Source organism: Lepidochelys kempii, chromosome 2, assembly GCF_965140265.1.
Source record: "Lepidochelys kempii isolate rLepKem1 chromosome 2, rLepKem1.hap2, whole genome shotgun sequence".
NCBI lineage: Eukaryota > Metazoa > Chordata > Testudines > Cheloniidae > Lepidochelys > Lepidochelys kempii.
The window spans coordinates 74,200,123-74,219,016 of NC_133257.1; the positions used below are offsets into that span (position 1 = coordinate 74,200,123).

At 42.5% G+C, this 18,894-nt stretch overlaps 1 protein-coding gene across 1 annotated transcript in view; it reads left to right on the top strand.

Moving 5' to 3' along the window:
* PRKDC (protein kinase, DNA-activated, catalytic subunit) overlaps positions 1-18,894 on the top strand; it is a 154,490-nt gene that overhangs the window by 13,752 nt on the left and 121,844 nt on the right. Inside the window, exons 7-19 of the mRNA XM_073331241.1 lie at positions 280-379; positions 970-1,025; positions 1,122-1,152; positions 3,506-3,663; positions 3,860-4,006; positions 5,056-5,220; positions 6,813-6,981; positions 8,042-8,091; positions 14,324-14,461; positions 14,963-15,112; positions 15,562-15,677; positions 16,598-16,757; positions 18,017-18,103. Coding sequence (XP_073187342.1) covers positions 280-379; positions 970-1,025; positions 1,122-1,152; positions 3,506-3,663; positions 3,860-4,006; positions 5,056-5,220; positions 6,813-6,981; positions 8,042-8,091; positions 14,324-14,461; positions 14,963-15,112; positions 15,562-15,677; positions 16,598-16,757; positions 18,017-18,103 — 1,527 coding nt within the window. The remainder of the gene's footprint in view (positions 1-279; positions 380-969; positions 1,026-1,121; positions 1,153-3,505; positions 3,664-3,859; positions 4,007-5,055; positions 5,221-6,812; positions 6,982-8,041; positions 8,092-14,323; positions 14,462-14,962; positions 15,113-15,561; positions 15,678-16,597; positions 16,758-18,016; positions 18,104-18,894) is intronic.

Here is an 18,894-nt window from a genome sequence, read left to right on the forward strand (position 1 = left end):
ACAGGTGGAGAGGAGACCTAGTGGCCATTAGCTGAGTAATGTGGGGAGGGGAGAGGGAAGAGCATGAGCGTCATCAGCCATAGTGTCCTAGGTAGAGGATGTGATTTCCATTAGAGGCCAGTTTCTTATTTAGACTCTATTAAGCTGCAGAACTTCATTGCACTGTTTGTTTCAGAAGGTTGACAACACAGCTATGCCTTACCAAGGTCCTTACTTGTTTGTTTCTATCTTACTCTTCTAATTTAAGCATAATATTTTCTTTAAAACTTTTATTTTCAGATGACCTCAGCAACAAGAGAGCCCAAACTACCAGTAGTAGCAGGGTGTCTGAAAGGACTGACTGCGCTTATGTATAACTTTACTAAATCCATGGATGAAGGTGCAGTACTTTTTATTTTTCTTTTATTTTTTATATATATAGACATTTTAACTGTTGTGCACCTGATGGAGCATCTGTTCATCTGGTCTCAAGATTTACTCTTTTATAGATAAGAATGGATGCAAGCAGTTGTGCATTCTGAGTGAAATTCCCCCCCATTGGCAGAAGGCCTGCTCATGCAAGGCCTTCATGCCCCAGCACCCCTGGGGTGCTCCAGTACGTAAGAGAGTGTGGTCAGAGTGGTTGCATAGGGTGGGAAGCTGAAGTGCAGTTTATCCAGGAGGGACTGGCCAGCTGTACAACCTCAGGTGAAAGTTTGAACATTCTTATTCATAATTATATACAGGCACATTTACACTAGCATACCCATGTTGTTTAAAGAGTGGTTTTTCAGAAAGTCAAACGGAGAAGTATATGTAAAAAAATTTTTTTAGCATCCTCAGGGAGAGTTTCCCTTCCTTTAAGAGTGTGGTATTTTGAAGACCTTTAAATATTGTCTCTTCACATCCATAACAAGATAAAATTATCTTGCCGTTTTGACTCTCTCAGAGGTGCCCTTAGTGAAATGTTTCATTATTGTTATCCTACAGATCCCCACACTTCAAAGGAGATTTTTGATTTTGCAGTGAAGGCGATCAGTCCACAGGTAGAATGTTTGATGAATATCTTCCGAGTGTGCATTCTTCTACATACATTAGTGCTGAAGAGCAAGTCATTTATGGTGAACCTTTTGTTTTTACAGGTTGACCTAAAGCGATATGCAGTACCTCTAGGTAAGATTTTATCTTATAACTGTTTGCAGTTCTATGGATACCAAGCATATCTTGGAGGAGACATGTTTCCTCCTCTGCTTATTCCCTTCAAAGAATACAGCATATTTTGCATTCTAGGCTAGAAGAGTGGAGTGAGAGAAGAGTGTGCTTTTGTGATCTAAGAAGTTAAAAATAGAGTAGTTGGCTGAGCAAAGCAAATTCTAATACTCAGCAACAACACTGCATCCAACACTTAACTTAATGGCATTTCTCTTTCTGTAATGTGACAACTTGAATGCCATATCCAATGTGTTCCAAAATTTCAGGGAATGTTCTAGGCATCTGTGCATACCCAGGATAAAATCCAGATTAATGAGTAGCTACGCCGTGCCTGCCCTCTAACCTGGGGTGTCGTTTACAATGCTTTGCTGGTGTATCCTCCCATTTGGATTGCTCACAAACAGCCTCCAGATAACTTGCCACCCCAAATGGAGTTTTCCCAGACACTTTAATCTAATCCATTGTGTTTTAATTGAACAATAAAACAAGTTTATTAACTACAGACAGAGAGAGATTTTAAGTGAGGTACAAGTAATGAGGTGTAAAAATCAGATATGGTTACAAGAAAATAAAATTAAAACACTACAAGTGCCTAACTTAACCAACTGTATGAGATTCAAGCAATGTTTCTCTCACTACACACACTCAGCAGTTTTACTGTCCAAACTTCTTAGGCCAGGACCTCTTCTCCAGTTCTGTGGCTGCTTCCTTTGTTCCTTTTGGTGTAGTGAATTGATGAACAGAGAGAGGAAGAGTGCTTTGGGCTGTCTGTCCCTCATTTTTATAGTATCTGTCCTCCTCTTGGAGAACGTTTCCACCTGAGATTCAGGGAATAGAATAGAATTCACGGAATAGAGAGTATGTGTAGGAAAGGCTGTTCACTACTGCATTTCCTCACTTGTCTGAGGTTTCTTTGTCCACCCTTCCTGCTTGATGACTCTGTTTACTGCTTAAATGCAAGTGAAGCAGAGCACATGTTCCTTTGTTTGATACAGACCTGTTTGCCAGTTTCTGCTGTGGTTTGGAACATGTGTTAATACCATTATACAGGGGAAAATGCAACACATTTTATCAGGATACTGTTGATGAGCAAATTACGAGTTTGCAGATGATACCTCACAAGGCATACTTTGTACAAAGATTATTAGGATAATGTGTAAATTGTGGACACAGGACATACAGTTCTGGGGGAAAGTCTAAGACTGGGGTGTGTTGGGGTCACCCTGCAATATAACCAAGGCTGGTAAGTGAATTGCATGCTGGAGGCTACAGCAACAAAGCAGTGTAGAGGATACCGCAGGTTAGAGGGCAGGGGTGACAGTTACTCATTAGTCTGGATTGTACCCTGGGTATGTCACAGCGACAGTGGCCAGAACTCTATTGATTTTGGTGAAAATCAGAAAAACTGAAAGGGGAAAATGGGGAACATATAGAGTCTGAGCAACAGGTTAGCTAATCCTTCCATATAACAATATTCTCATCTCAGCTCTGCCCATCCTCCCAATACAGTTTTTAAAATGCTGTGGAGAAGGGGACAGTGGAGGGCACACAGAGCCCCTGGCATGGGGAAAATATGGGAAATGAGGAGCAGATAGAGCCCCTGGCCTGGGGGAGGTTGGGTGAAACTGATATGGAATGAAGGGAGGAGGTGGGGAGGTTTGCAGGGAGTCTCTGAAATAGAGGGGGATGGAAGGTAGCATACAGGCAGCTATGAGGGAATGGAGGGATCTAGAGAACCTTTGGTGTGTGCAATGCTACAGAAGCAAAAAAGTGTGTGACCCTCTCGTAAAGGTGGTGTAGGTTGACTAGATCATGGATTCTCATTCTGAGGGCTGCAACTCCTCACTGGGGGCTTATGACCACTCTGTATTTCCTATGTTGCTAAATGTAAGGTGCGGGGTTGGGGGGTCGCATTGTTCCTACCTACATCCCAGCTAAATGGAAGAGGGGACTCTGGCATGTCTCCTGGCATGGAAAAGGCTGAGACTCACTGGCCTAAATGAAGTAAAGTTCTCATTCATAATATCTGGAGCCCCTCCCTCCACCAGCAGTAATATACAGACCACTGAAAGGGGCTGCTGCCTCCCTTAGCTGTATCTATACTAGGATAAAAGCAGGAAGATTGTTTTCAGTTTTGAGCTCATATGTAGAGTTAAATGTGTGAATATAGATGTTTTAATAATCAGTAATACAATTTAGTCAGGAGATATGAGACTTCCTGTTGGCCTAATGTAAACTTCTAGAGCATGTTAAGTTGTCAGAAACTTGGAACACAAATCTGAGTTTTACTGATAATTGTGGTTTTGAATTACAGTTGGATTACACTTGTTCAGCGAGCATGCTGCTCAGTTTGGCACCTGCCTTCTGGACAACTATATCTCGCTGTTTGAAGTACTGTCCAAGTGGTGTGGCCATACAAATGCAGAGCTGAAGAAAGGTGGTCATTCAGCTCTAGATTCGTTCCTTAGACAGGTACTGCTAATTTACATAAGAACTCCAAGACTTCATCAAGGAGTTAGATTTCTCAAAACACAAGTGGAGTGCGGGGACTGTTACATAGATATGGTGGTATATATTTTCTTAAGGTTGTCTTTTTTTACTTTAGAAAATAACCAAAGTGAAATTAATTTCTGGAAATCCATAATTGTTTGTTTGTGTAAATCTGCAGATTTCTCTAATGGTGGCTAAAGATGCAGAAATGCACAAGAGCAAGCTGCAGTTCTTCATGGAGCAGTTCTATGGTATCATCAAAAAAATGGATTCGAGCAATAAGGAGTTGTCCATTGCCATTCGTGGATATGGGCTTTTTGCTGCGGTATGGCAAGCTTACTCTGACAAAACATTGGATGGGTTTTATGTTATGATTTGGAAGCCATTCATCTTACATGTTTGTTTTGATTGGCAGAGTCTGTTATGCAGGGAATGCTTCCTCCCAACCCTAGTTGTTTCTGAATTATAAAAGAAATCCACGAGTCAGACTTCTGCATTTTGACTTATAATAATCACTAAAGGCTCAGTGAACTACCACTGAATTCACTTGGAAGACTTGCAGGATTGGGCTCTGGAGCATTATAGCTTTTTCTCCTTAATACGTGACTTTAGAAGTTAGAAACACCCTTTCCGCTGTCAGAATTTTGGCCACATTAATTCAACTTAGACTTATCTTGTTGTGCTTGGATACGAAATCTACTGCCTTGGCAACTATTAAAAGTTGGAGGAGTTGCATCTATGGGCTGAAAATAAAACCTTTTTACCACTATATAATTCTCCTTTTTCCTTCCTCTCTCTTAACTGAGAGTGCTGGACAGGGTTTACTCTGGAGTCCCAACAGTGCTTCTCCTGATTGGCCAGTGTGGCTTACTATGAGTAACATGTTGCTACCATGTTCCCCTGTGGAGAGCTAAGAGCCATTGTCTCTACAACATTCTCAGCCTGTCAGAGCTCTGGAAGTAATAGCCGTAGACCTCTTTAATGTCCCCAACTTATCCTTTCAAGGCAGTTGTATCGAAAAGTTGCAAGAAGAGGATATATAGTGGCCACATTTCCGTTCCTAAAAGACCACCTAAATTCTTAGCTTCTCAAGTTGGGTTGGAAAAGTATTGTAACTGCAAGCTCAAAATCAGATTATTAATATAGTTGCAATAAATTATAAAGCAAGGTCACTTTGTTTACTAGCACTTAACTGTTGAACAACATGAAAAAAGTATTCAAATGTATCAGGTTCCTGTAAAGTTTCAAAAAAAGTTTTTATCTGAACCCAGCTTTTTTGGTTTTTTGTTTTTGTTTTTTTCTAGTATTGCCGCGTTCTTGTGCTTAACGTAAATACTAATTATTGAAGTGATACTTTACTTTCTCTCATTAAAGCCTTGTAAAGCTATAAATTCTAAGGATGTTGACTTCATGTACGTTGAGCTTCTTCAGCGCTGTAAACAAATGTATCTCACTGAGGCGGAGACAGCAGATGAACATGTGTATCAGCTACCCAGTTTCCTTCAGTCAATTGCAAGTGTTATATTCCACATAGATACAGTAAGTGGAATATTTAAAACATCAGTCAATTATTTTGTACCTTTAGAGCCATATATGGATCTGTTAAGGATGCACTGAACTACAATAGAAGAGACTCCAATTTGGGAGTGCCTGGTGACTCTTGCTGCTCCGCATGTACACGCTGACCTTTTGCTCCTAGAAGGCGGGATGAATAGTGCTATATTAAGAAAATTAATGAGAGGTCTGTTGAATAAAGGGAAGGATAACACACAGACTAGGTAAAACAGTAAATACTATGGCAATTGGTGCATTATAGGACAAGCACAGTAGTCAGGAGTGAAATTAAAAAAAAACAGTCTCTGGATGTGCACACCCTCCCTTATTAGGTCACTTGTGTTGAAATGGCAGGCATGGTGATATCTGTGTTAGAGGGACATAATCAACTTAAAGAAAAGGAGGACTTGTGGCACCTTAGAGACTAACCAATTTATTAGAGCATAAGCTTTCGTGAGCTACAGCTCACTTCCTCAGATGCATATCGTGGAAACTGCAGCAGGCTTTATATATACACAGAGAATATGAAACAATACCTATTCCCACCCCACTGTCCTGCTGGTAATAGCTTATCTAAAGTGATTTCCAGCACAAATAAGCACATATTTATAAATAAATAATTTATAAATAAGCACAAGCTTATGCTCTAATAAATTGGTTAGTCTCTAAGGTGCCACAAGTCCTCCTTTTCTTTTTGCGAATACAGACTAACACGGCTGTTACTCTAAAACCTGTCATAATCAACTTAATAGCCACACTTCTACATTTCTTTTAAAACTAAGGTTAAACTAAGGTCACTGGGGTTTTTTTCAGTTTGTTTTTGTGCATACAACAGCACTTTATATACAGTCAGTTTCCCCTATGTACCCCTTACCCCCTATATATCCAGTCACTTTCTTGTTTCAATCCGTCTTTCACACAACAATGGAAAGAGAAATGTTTCTCCGGCAATACAGCACAGCTTTGTATCAGCTGTGTTTGTATAAGCCTACTGTCTTTATCTGCTCCCACACTGATAAGTCTGACACTTAAAGTGCCACACTGAGACGGGCAAGTGAGTCTACATGGATTCCTTTGTGTATCTGGAGTGTGTGTTTTGAATGAGGGCTTCCTGATCATTGGCCATAGGTTGGGAGTAAGATGAGCTGTACTTGAATGCCCTGGCTTCAGATGCATAAAAACAGATTAGGCTTCTGGTTTGTGGTTGCTTTTGTGTGAATAAAGCTCTCATTTTAAATTCATAATAATAAGAAATGAATATGATTGTTTCTGCTAACACTTGCCTTCATTCAGAAACTGCCTTTCTGTTCCTGGGACATAATGTGGCCCCAAGAAGCCTTCACTAACTCCTGTCTGTCTTGATGTTTTAAACTCTGTCCACATATAGTGGTTTGCTAAGTCTTTCTTTTACCAGTAAATAAAAGATAGTAGATAATTGTGTAACATTTCTCTTCTTTTACCTTTTGTTGGGAATTGCCTCTTATTTGAGATGATTTGCATAATTTCCTGAGTGTTTAATGAAATTATAATCGTTGCTTTTACTGGACACTTTTTTTTCCTGCTCTTATTTTGTCTAGATTCCTGAAGTGTACACTCCAGTTCTTGAACGTCTAATTGTGGTGCAGATAGATAGTTTTCCACAGTACAGTGTAAAAATGCAGTCGGCTTGTTGCAAATCCATAGTAAAAGTTTTCCTAGCCCTGGCAGGAAAGGGACCAGTTCTCTGGAGTTTCATCAGCACAGTGGGTGAGTATGTGTTTCTGACTCCTGATTTTTCCATCTACAATGATAAACCAGTTGAAGATAAGTTTGTGGAGTATTTATCTGAGATGGTCTCAATGATAATGGCCATTTTGGGAGCAACCTGAGGACTCCCACTCTCCAGGCCAGTAGAGGGTTTGGGGTGCAGATTACATTACCCTTGAACATCCTCTACCAGTTCCCTCTACAGGTGAGTAACAACCTTGTATGAGAACGTGACGATGATTTACACAAAAGGGTAAATGAAACAATAGTGTTTTAAAAAAACAGAGGTAGCTGTTACTGTTCTTGTTCAGATACATTGGGTTGAGGGGGAGTCTACCAACAAAAATAAAAAGTCCCTGTTTCCCATTTGCAAAATTCTTAAACTTTATATTAAAAAATGTGTACATCTGTTTAGGCCTGGGAGCACTCTTGTGGTTGATGTTATTGTAGAATCTATCAGAAATACATGATGATGAACTCTTTGCTTTATGGAATATATTAATGGCATAAAATAAAATTCTAAATTTGTGATGTTGTTAAGATACAATCCTGTGAACAGAACAGTGTCTCTCAATGTTTATAAAATTTCCAAGATTTCCCAGCACGCCTTGCAATTAATATAAAATTAAGGGTTTTTCTTATTACATTGGGATTTATTAATTTTCTGTTTAATAACTGATCACCCACCGTATCATACTCTAACACAAGTCCTGACTCCCTGCTCAGTGAAGTCCATTAGGATTTTTCTTATTTACTGCAATGGGCATTAGATCAGGTGCTCAATTCTGAGTACAACCAGCATCAGACCTGGAGAGGGGATGAGGCAGTGCTGACAAAATGTGATGTGGAGGCAGTTCAAAAAAGTTTTCCTGTGGGAGATCCTTAAATTTAGAATCCACTTCTGGTTGTGCTTGCCAATTGATAAACTTCCTCTCCCCGTATTTTTAAAACCCAAATTCTATCAGAATGCCAGAAATAAAGTTATACACCTCTTTCTTTTAGTGAATCATTTGGATGATGTACCTTTGAAATCTGTTCAGATAATTTTTTTTTATTTCAGTGCATCAAGGGTTAGTCAGAGTCTGCTCCAAGCCAATCACCTTCTCAAGGGTAAGTTAATTGTTGAGACTCTTCACTGGAAGTGTTTTTTTTTTTTATTATACAATGCAAAAGGCAGAGACTACTGTATATAGTTATCAGATCTGTAAAGTACGAATAACCTTTTGGGAGTCAGCTGATTGTTCTTTGGCGATCTATGATGTTTGTTACCAAAAAGATGCAAATAAACTGGTAGCTTTAAAAACAAATAAAGTCTTTTTTGTGCTAGTTTTGCATACTACTTAATGAATGAAAAGCCCTGTAAGCTGCTGCTGTTCTTCGAGTGCTTGTTCATGTCTATTCCAATCAGGTGTGTGCGCATTCACGGTAGCTGGAGGAGTTTTCCTGTAGCAGCCTCTGTGGGTCGGCCTGGGAGCCCCCTGGAGTCGCGTCTTCATGGCGCTCAATAGAGACCCCTGCCGACCCGCCACCCCCTCAGTTCCTTCTTACTGCCAGTGACGGTTAGTTTGAACATCCCATAGCCCTTGCTTATCAAGTGCCTTTATCTCTGTTTTTCTATATAGTTCTCACCCTCTAGGACATGAGGCACTGACTGGCACCGCCATAGCCCCGGCGCTCGAAGACAATCGGGTGTTGCAGCAATTGCTGCACCAGGTTGCTCAGGGTTTGGGCATCAAGGCAGAGGAGGTAGTAGAGGACTCTGATCCCATCGTGGATATCCTTGCAGCCTCTGGACCTTCCCATATTGCCCTACTGCTCATAAAAACTATTGTGGACACCACCAAAACCCTGTGACAGAACCCAGCCTCATTGCCACCTACTGGCACCTACCAGCAATAATTTGTGCTGGTTATGAACATCTTTATTCCCACCTGCAACCTGATTCCCTTGTTGTGGATGCTGCTAATCAGTGCAAGCAGCAAGGTTTTCAAGGCCCCTCCCCCCAAAACAGGGAGGCTAAAAAACTCTACCTTTTCAGGAGGAAGGTCTATTTCACGGGTGGATTGCGGCTCCACATTTCCAATCAATAGGCCGCTGTCAGTCAGTACTCTTTTAATACCTCTGTGGCAATGGAAAAATTTTCAGAGTTGCTCTCCTAGACCCCCGTGCTGAATTTTCAGCCTTGTTTGAGGAGGGCAAGCTAATTTCCCAAGCTTCCGTCCAAGCTCTAGTGGACAGTGCTGATGTAGCCACGAGAGTCATGGCTATGGGGTGGCCATGGGAAGGGGCTCCAGGTCTCTGGTCTCCCATACGAGGTCCAGTGGACCATACAGGACCTCCCCTTTGAGGGTGTGACTCTGTTTTTGGAGAAGACCGATAAAAGGCTACACAGCGTAAAAGACTCTAGAGCCATGCTCAAATCCTTGGGCCTACACACTCCTGCCATGCAGCAGAAGCATTTCAGACCTCAACCTCCTCCGCAGTTCTACCAATAGAACTGACAGGACAGCTCCCGGAAGAGGAATAGGAACGGCAGAAAAAGGCCTCACCCATCCTCAGGCCAGGGCTCTGGCCAACCCTAACCACCTCCAGCCCCAAACCAGTCTTTTGAAGGTGCGGTCAAGGATGGCACACCAGAACAAAAACTGGACCTATGCTGCCTTACCTTTTCCTCCTGACTGTCCCCTTTCTGCTCTGCATGGTCCTGTATCACTTTGGACCTCTGGGTGCTCCGCAAGGTAGAGGGGGGATACCCCATCCAATTCCGTGCCCTCCTACCCTTCCACCTACCCTTCCCCATCCCTCTTCAGGGACCCCTCTCACAAGCAACTCCTTATACAGTAGGTGCACTCAGTCCTTTCGCTAGGGGCAGGGGAAGAGGTTCCTCAGGAGCAGAAGAGCAAGGGTTTCTATTCTTGGTATTTCCTAATACCGAAAGCCAAGGGCTGACTTAGGCCCATACTAGACCTCTGAGAACTCAACAAATTCGTAAAGAAGCTCAAGTTCTGCATGGTCTCTTTGGCCTCCATCATCCCTTCATTGGATCCAGGAGATTAGTATGCCTCCCTCGACTTGAAAGACGCGTACTTTCACATAACAATAACTCTGTCCCACAGAAAATACCTCAGGTTTGTGGTGAACAGGACCCACTGTCAGTTCACAGTCCTCCTGTTCGGCCTATCAGTGGTGCCTCGTGTTTTTATCAAGTGCATGGCAGTCATGGCTGTGTTCCTGTGCAGACGGCAGATACAGGTGTTCCCGTACCTCAATGACTGGTTCATCAAGGGCCGCTCCAGGTCTCAAGTGGAGGCACAAGTCAACTTCATAAGAGCGACATTTGACGAACTGGGCCGCCTTCTGAACGAGGGAAAATAAACGCTGTCCCCAGTTCAGAGGGTAGAGTTTATAGGGGCAGTAGTGGACTCGATACAAGCCAGGGCATATTTCCTGGAAGCAAGGTTTCATTCCCTCAGCGACATCATACGAGGTCTCAGGTAGTTCCCCACCACCACAGAAAGGAATTGCCTGAAACTCTTGGGACACATGGTGGCTTGTACATATGTAGTACAGCATGCCAGACTGAGACTTCGACCTCTTCAATTGTGGCTAGCATTAGTGTGTCGGCAAGTCCAGGACAGCTTGGACAGGATTGTAACCCTGCCTCGCCTGGCTCTCGACTCCCCCCGGTGGTGGCTCGACCCACGGATAGTACGTGCAGGGGTCCCCTTCACCAGCCCTCAGCTGTCCCTCTCGCTAATGATGGATGCGTCAGCTCTGGGTTGGGGAGCACGTCTGGGAGAACTCGGAACACAAGGCCTCTGGTATCGGGTGGAACTCGCTCTCCACATCCATGTCAGAGAGCTGAGAGCAATACGCCTGGCGTGCCAGACTTTCCAAGCTCACTTGACAGGGAGATGCATCTCAGTTATGACAGACAACACCACAGTGATGTTCTATATCATCAAACGGGGGTGCACGTTCCTCTCCCCTGTGCCAGGAAGCCCTCCTGTTGTGGGACTTCTGTGATGAGCACTCGATACATCTGCAAGCATCATACCTCCCCAGAGTACAGAATGAGTTGGTGGACTATCTCAGCAGGTCGTTCTGTGGCCACGAGTGGTCCCTTCGCCCAGATGTGGCAAACTCAATCATCCATCAATGGGGCTTTCCCCAGATAGACCTGTTCGCCACCTGACGCAACAGGAAGTGCCAGCAGCTTTGCTTCTTTCTGAATCACAGTGCTGGTTCCATCGCTGATGCATTCCCCCTTCCATGAGGAGACCATCTCCTATACACGTTTCTGCCCATTCTGCTCGTTCACAAGGTGCTCCTCAAGATTCAGAGGGAAAGAACTTCAGTGATATTGAGAGCTCCAGCACTGGCACGCATCACTCCTGCAAATGTCCATGGAAGCTTCAGTCAGCTTGCTGCTCTTCCCGGACTTAGTAACTCAGGATCACGACAGTCTTCAACACCTGAACCTCGAATTGCTACGCCTCATGGCATGGAAGCTCCATGGCTGAACCTGATGGAGCTTTCTTGCTCAGACCCCAGTTAGACAAGTCCTTCTTGGCAGTAGGAAGCCTTCCACCAGGGCTACCTACCTTGCCAAGTGGAAGAGATTTTCAGTCTGGTTGGCGCAGCACCGTTCGTCCCCAACGCTTGCCTCTGTGGCACTTATGTTGGACTATTTCCTCCATCTCAAGCAGCAGGGACTGTCTGTCATCAATAAGGGTTCGTTTGGCTGCCATCTCTGCCTTTCACCCCGGAGCAGAGGGCCGCTCGCTCTTTGCTAACCCTATGGTTAGTAGCTTCCTTAAAGGTCTCGACAGACTGTACCCGCAGGTCTGACAGCCGGTCCGAGCTTTGGATCTCAGTCTGGTCCTTTCCAGACTCCTGGGTCCACCCTTTGAACCTTTGGTGACATTCTCTCTCTCTCTCTCTTTGCACACAGACGCACACAGACACTCTCTCTCTCTCCCTCTCCCTCGCGCGCTTCTGGTAGCAATAACCTCAGCCAGAAGGGTGTCTGAGTTCAAAGCCCTGACATCAGATCCCCCTTATGCTGTGTTCTCTAAGGACAAGGTTCAGCTCAGACCCCACCCGACTTTCCTCCCGAAGGTTGTCTCCCAGTTTCACATCAAGCAGGACATCTTCCTCCCAGTATTCCATCCTAAGCTTCACTCGAGCGGCAGGGAGCAAAGGCTTCGCTCATTGGATGTCCGTAGAGCGCTAGCCTTCTACGTTGGGAGAACAAAGCCGTTCTGAAAGTCGGTCCAATTATTCGTGGCAGTGGCGGACAGGGTGAAAGGTCTTCCTGTCTCTTCTCAGCGAATATCGTCATGGATCACATCCTGCATCCATGAGTGCTAGAACCTGGCGAAGGTGCCAACTCTTCTGATCACTGTATACTCCAGCAGGGCTCAGGCCTCTTCAACAGCTTTCCTGGCACAGGTTCCCACCCAGGAAATCTGCAGAGCAGCGACATGGTCCTCCATACACACTTTCACCATGCAGTATGTAATCACCCAGCAGGCCAGAGATGATGCGACCTTTGAAAGAGCAGTGCTCCAATCAGTGGACAACTCTGACCCCACCTCCTGAACTTGGCCTTGTGAGTCACCTGATTGGAGTGGACATGAACAAGCAGCAAAGAGGAAAAAATGGTTACTCACCTTCTCCTAACTGTTCTTCGAGATGTAGTGTTTATGTCCATTCCAATACCCACCCTCCTACCCCTCTGTTGGAGTAGCCAGCAAGAAGGAACTGAGGGGGTGGCAGGGCTCTGTATTGAGCGTCATGAAGGCGCAACTCCAGAGGGCCCCAAGGCTGACCCAGTGGAGGCTGCTATGGGAAAAATTTTCTGACTACCATGCACATGCGTGCATGCACCTGATTGGAATGGACATGAACAACACATCTTGAAGAACAACAGTTACGAGAAGGTGAGTAACTTCATTTTTTTCATATAATGATAACACTTCAAAAGATAGCAAGAAAGGGTGCCCTGTACCTCTTAAACTCTTTGTTGCTTAGATTGGTCATCTCAAACTAGATCGTAACTAATCAGTCAGACTTTGGAGTTTCTGTGATGTTTACTAACATGGACTAAAGGATAAATCTAACTGAGCATGTAACAGGGGCCAACCACTTTTCAGGCACCCCTTTGTGGCTTGGGTGGCTCTATTGTGACCTGCCTCAGTTTCCCCTTCTGCTACGTAGCCCTTAAAGTCTACACAATCCAAATATTCAATGCATTCCCCTTCTGGAGTCCAATTTATTAAAACCTTCACAGTGTGTTGCAAAACCAAACTCAAACCACAGAGAACTTGTCTATATGAACATTTAGTTGGTGCCAAGCTGTTGCATACTCACCTTCTGTGTACTAACTGTCTGCTCCTGTTTCAAAATGGGGTGTAGATTAAAGTGCTCTAGGGCATTTTTAGTGTGTGGCAGTAGGGTCTGCACAGAGAGGTAGTCAGTGGAAGGCTAATGCAAGGTAGATTTACACCCCAGCTTGTGGCGAACTAAGTGTTTGTTTAGACAAGGCCAGAGTCTTTGCCCCAGTCCCAAGCTGGGCACAGGCCTTCCTCCCAAGGGTCTGTCTTCCCTTCAGAGTTCTAATACTCTCCTCTCTCCTTGTGTCAGGAGCTCCCAGAGCTGGGTTGTAATCAAATAGAGCCTTTTTTACTGCCTGCAGCACTCTCCTACAGCTGCTCTCTCAGGCCAGCTGCAGCATCCCAGGCTTCTGTCATGCCTGGCACTTCTAGTCTAGGCCTAGCTGGAGTGTTATGTTCCCACTTGAGCTCCCCTTTCCAAGGACTACCCCTAGGAGTCTGTACTTTCCTTCCTTCTCCTGATCACATGACCTCATGATCTCACTCATTGTTACCCACCTGGGGAAGTGAGCTGATCTTCTCACAGGTGAGGCTGAGGGCCCATTTCCTCTTAGAGGCGGGACAGCCACCCTGTGATAGAACGCTTGCCTAGTGAAGGAATTTTAAAATGTAACAATTAATCTCTTACACTGCATTGAATTAGAATCTCTTTAAACTAACAGATTACCTGAAGAGAAAATGAAATAGAGGTCCAGCGCATACACAGGAGAATTTTATAAGCAGCTAGTTGTACTCTATCTCCAGCATGGTAAAACCAGGAAGCAGTCTGTTTCAGTCTTCTGATCTAAAAGTGACTTCCAGTTACTTATCTTAGCCTTTATTGAGACTTCTTCTCTTTCTAAGGAAAATATGTAGCCGAGGCTCTTGTAGGTAGTTTCACATGCAATGTATTGTACAGTTGTTTAAAAAATATTAACATATTAATCTATTGCACTGCCCTGTAGGAGATTTTTGGAAAAGAAGTTTCTAAATTGGAAGAGCCCACAGCAGCTGGAGAGGTCAGAACTGGGAAATGGAAAGTACCTACGTATAAGGACTATCTGGATCTTTTTAGAAGCCTATTGAACTGTGATACAATGAAGGTAAAAGCCCACTTAACGCTGAGACCCAACAAGAAAAAGTTGAACTCCTTGATTTTTTTTGTTACATTTATTCAATTAATCCAAGATTATTATTTGAATAAAGTTTATTGCTCTTAAAAGCAAGTAACTAACGTCGCTGGCTAACACCTGGCCTCATACAGCCATATATTGTGCAGGCTGCCTTGCTTGGTTCTGCCAAAGAATCCTAATCCTGTCCTGTTCTTATTCCTGCTATGCCAACCCTAGATTTCTTCCAGGCAGGCAGCCAATCATGCTGCAGTATAGTGATTTAATGATATGGGCTCTGAATGTGGGCTGAGGGTGCGACGATCACATTAATTTAACAAAGATGAATTTGGCCTCCCGGGGTGAAAGGCTTCTGTACTAACCCTCTGCACCACAATCCCCCAAAACTTTACAGGTTTAAAAATAAGGAAGAATATAAATTTCAGAGTAGCTCTTACCATTGTTTTGAAGTTTATCCCTTTTTCTCCCACAAAGGATTCCGTTTTCGCAGATGAAACGTTTCTGATCGCAAATTCACCACTGCTTTCTCTGAACCGTTTGTTGTATGATGAACTTATAAAATCAGTATTGAAGATTATTGAGAAGTTGGACCTGACAGTTCAGAAACTGAATGTTAGTGAACAGGTGAGGCCTGATATTTTACAATAATTATTGTGATGAAAACCCCAAATCCCAGTCTTTTGTCTTTCTTTCCATACAGTGTAACCCTTGAAGTCTCCTTGAGTTAAAATTCATAATAGTCAAAATGTATTAAATTTTATTTCTGGAAGCTATTTCCAAACTGCCATTATGGCTGTCTTCAAGACGGACAAAATTCCCTCCTTGGCATCCTGTGATCTCATTATTTTTGTTTTTCTTAGTGAGTATTTTCAGTTATTACAAGTCCAATGAATTACATATGTCTATTTTTAAAAAGATAGATTAACGTGTAGCAAACTAGTGAGTATATTCTTTTTCCTGCCCTGCTGCTGACTGATAACAGTGGGTAAGTATTGTTCCAATCTGTAATGCCCGCTCTGTTGAAGCACAATAAGCACATATTACCCCTTTTTTTTTTCTTTCCCCCACCCTAGGATGAAAATGAATCTGGCACTGCTTTGGTTGTTCCTACTTCTGATCCAGCTTCAAACCTTCAGCCAACTAAGCCTAAAGATTTTATAGCATTTGTTAACCTAGTAGAATTCTGCAGGTACTGCAAGTTCTATAATTTGGGAATTCTGGAGTAGGTGCTGGGATAGTAAGATGCTATAGAAATGTGAACTATTAGTATTGAGTGTGATCATTTCCTGGTTTCATGCAGCGGGAGTGTGTAGGTTTCTGGCCATATTTGATGTCTGTTTAAAGTGCACAATGTCCAGAACACTAGTTGGAAGCCAGTAAGCATATTTTGAACATTTAGGTTGTGGGTGAAAATATTAGTATACACTGAAACTGTATAGAAGATTTGCAGCAAACTCCAAGATACATGATGCCCTTCAAATTGAGTGAGGAATTAACTGTGTGACTGCTGCACTTTAATGCTATGTCATTCATATATTCTAAGTGCTTTAGCTTCAGATGCTTAAACTTCAGAAACTTACAATTCAATATTAGAGGTTTTTGTCACCATTCTAGCATTCTTATAAGATGGTTGATAAGTTAGTCATTCACCTTCATTTTATTCTCAGACATGCTTGCCTGTAATAAAATACCATATATAATTACACTAGCTATTGTAGGATATAATAATTATGAGGACTTTCAGCTCTCATGCTTTAGATCATAAGATCTCCTTTAAAATGTACTACGCTATTGAAGGCCCCAAACTCTACAATAGTGTTATTGTAATCTGTAAGTGTTTAGGATTGGTATTGTATTATATTCTTTATAAGGGTGATCACTGGAGGGGTCAGGAAGAAATTCTCTATGTGCCCTATATAATGTGTAATTAGGGGCAGTCTGGGAATTTTACTCTTTCCTCTTTAGTTTCCTGTAACTGATTTCTTTTCAATACTGATAGTTGGTCTGTTGCATTATGGCAGTTCTGATGTTTTTCACTTTCAGGCTGGTATAAGAAAAACTCATTTCAATTTATTTTGTTTGAATGTTCCCTGTGCATTTATTTTACAGAGAAATTCTGCCAGAGAAGCATGTTGAATTTTTTGAACCATGGATGTATTCCTTTGGTTATGAGCTTATTACACAGTCAACACGGTTACCTCTTATTAGTGGATTCTACAAATTGCTCTCTGTTGCAATGAAAATTGCCAAGAAAATAAAATATTTTGAGGTGAGTACTCTCACTTGGAGCATCCCATTTTGTATTTTAATGACTATGCAAGTTGAAATATACTTTTGCACAACTGAAAATATTTATTAGTTATTGTTCGTTTTTTTTATTTAAAAATTTGGGTGCAAATTATGCCTTTTTGCAAAAAAAAACCTATTGGAAAGCTGAAATTAGGCTGAAAACTCAGCTTTTTAAAATATATCATCCATACGGGATTCCTTTCTGCTGGATCTTAGCTTCTTAGTGTGAGATTAATAGAACTCACCTAGCACTTAAGGTGTTTGACGTTTAAGGTGACTGGCCAGATTCTCAGCTGATATAAATTGTCATAGATCCATTGGCTCCAATGGAAGGAGGCTGATTTATACAAGCTAGGAAAATGGTCCAATAAATTCAGAGAAGCAGAATTACCAATTCAATAAATTACTCTTTCATTCTCTGAGTTTGTATGCTGTTGTGGGAGGAGGATTCATGTGCAAGGAAGCTTTTGGGCAAAGGAGGTCCTTCAATTCAATGGATATCCTTAGAGCTGTGAGGGAGGGAAAATCACAGATGTTGAACCACCTTCTGCTGTCCTTCTGCACTGCATACCTTCTCCTACCAAAAATAGGAGCATGGTTCCTACAAAGAGCCTGGCTGTGCCTACCGCTCCAAGAACTGTAGAAGGGAAGGACCAGTTTTTCACAAAAGTTCAAACTAAGAAGGTTGCCATTGATTTCCACAGAAATTGTGTAGACATTTATGCAGGTTAGCATGAGGGGATGATGCTATGGTGAGCAGCTGCCTTTTCCTACCCCACTCTCTTTCTAGCCGCACCTTTATAAACCTGCAGAGCCATATATGCACACTGTTCATGGAGAGAATCTTTCTTGTTTTCTCTTTGGCCTGGGGTGAGGGCTGGGGAGAGGAAGTGATGCTGCTGCTTAAACTCCTCCATCCACATGCATATTGATCACTTTGGCTAGTACTTGCATACATTTAGTTGCCTCTGTACCTCAAAGCAGAGAGGATGACTGTCTTCAGTGCCTTTTGGTAGTATGTAATGGTGACTTTTGCTGAGAAAAGAGAATGAACGTACATTTTAAGCTTTCACTTTAGCAGATCTGTTAGTATTCAGGCAATAACCTATTCTTATCCTGTAGCTTTTTGTTTTGAGCCTAACTTGCGGAACAAGACTTGATGTCTGTCCAGAACACGTACCTTTTGTGTATATATTTTTTTATTATTCATAGCAGTGATGATAGTTTTCTGTTTGGCAGGGTATAAGTCCAAAGAGTTACCAAAAATGCCCTGATGACCCTGAGAAGAGCTCTTGCTTTGCACTATTTGCAAAATTTGGAAAAGAGGTAAACCATTTTCTTTGTTAGGCTTTTATTACTATATCAATATAAACAGTGTTATTTCCAGTACAGCATTTTTAACAATAGTATCTTTTTGATTTTTGTCTCCATCATAATACAGTATTATCCCAGCATTTTGGGTTATAAGAGATACTTACTTTAAATAAATATGACCATGCGCAAGTACCTTTCCCTGCCTGCTTACAAGCACAGTCCAAATACTCTGTAGTCCAAACTTGCTGCATTTCTAAGGTTTGGTTTCATTAACGTAGAAACAAACAAACAATAAGATCAAATTCAGCTCAAGCCTTCTTCTGACTTGGCTGCTCAGCCAACAACCTAAATCTCTTATATTTGGGTGGAGAAATAAACCACCTGCCTGCATAAGGGCTAGTCTACACTGGCAACTCCCAGCGCTCTTTAAAAAAACCTACCTCAACGGGGGGCGTAGCTCCCAGTGCTGTGAGCGCTGTTTACACTGGTGCTTTACAGCGCTGCAACTTGTTGCACTCGGGTGTTTTTTCACACCCCTGAGCGAGAAAGTTGCAGTGCTGTTAATTGCCAGTGTAGACAAGCCCTTAGTCACCAAAAACACCTTAAGAGTCTCTGGTAGGATCAACACCTGCTCCCCGACTGGTATGTTTCAGACCGAAAAAGGTCATTCCAGTAAGCTGAAGTGATTGTGTCAGATAACCCAATAGTGCAGTATAAAACTATACGATATGCTCCTTTCTTTCTTTAAGTAAAGTTCCAAAATGACTAGAAGTGATTCTGACTTGGGAGAAAGACATTTACAT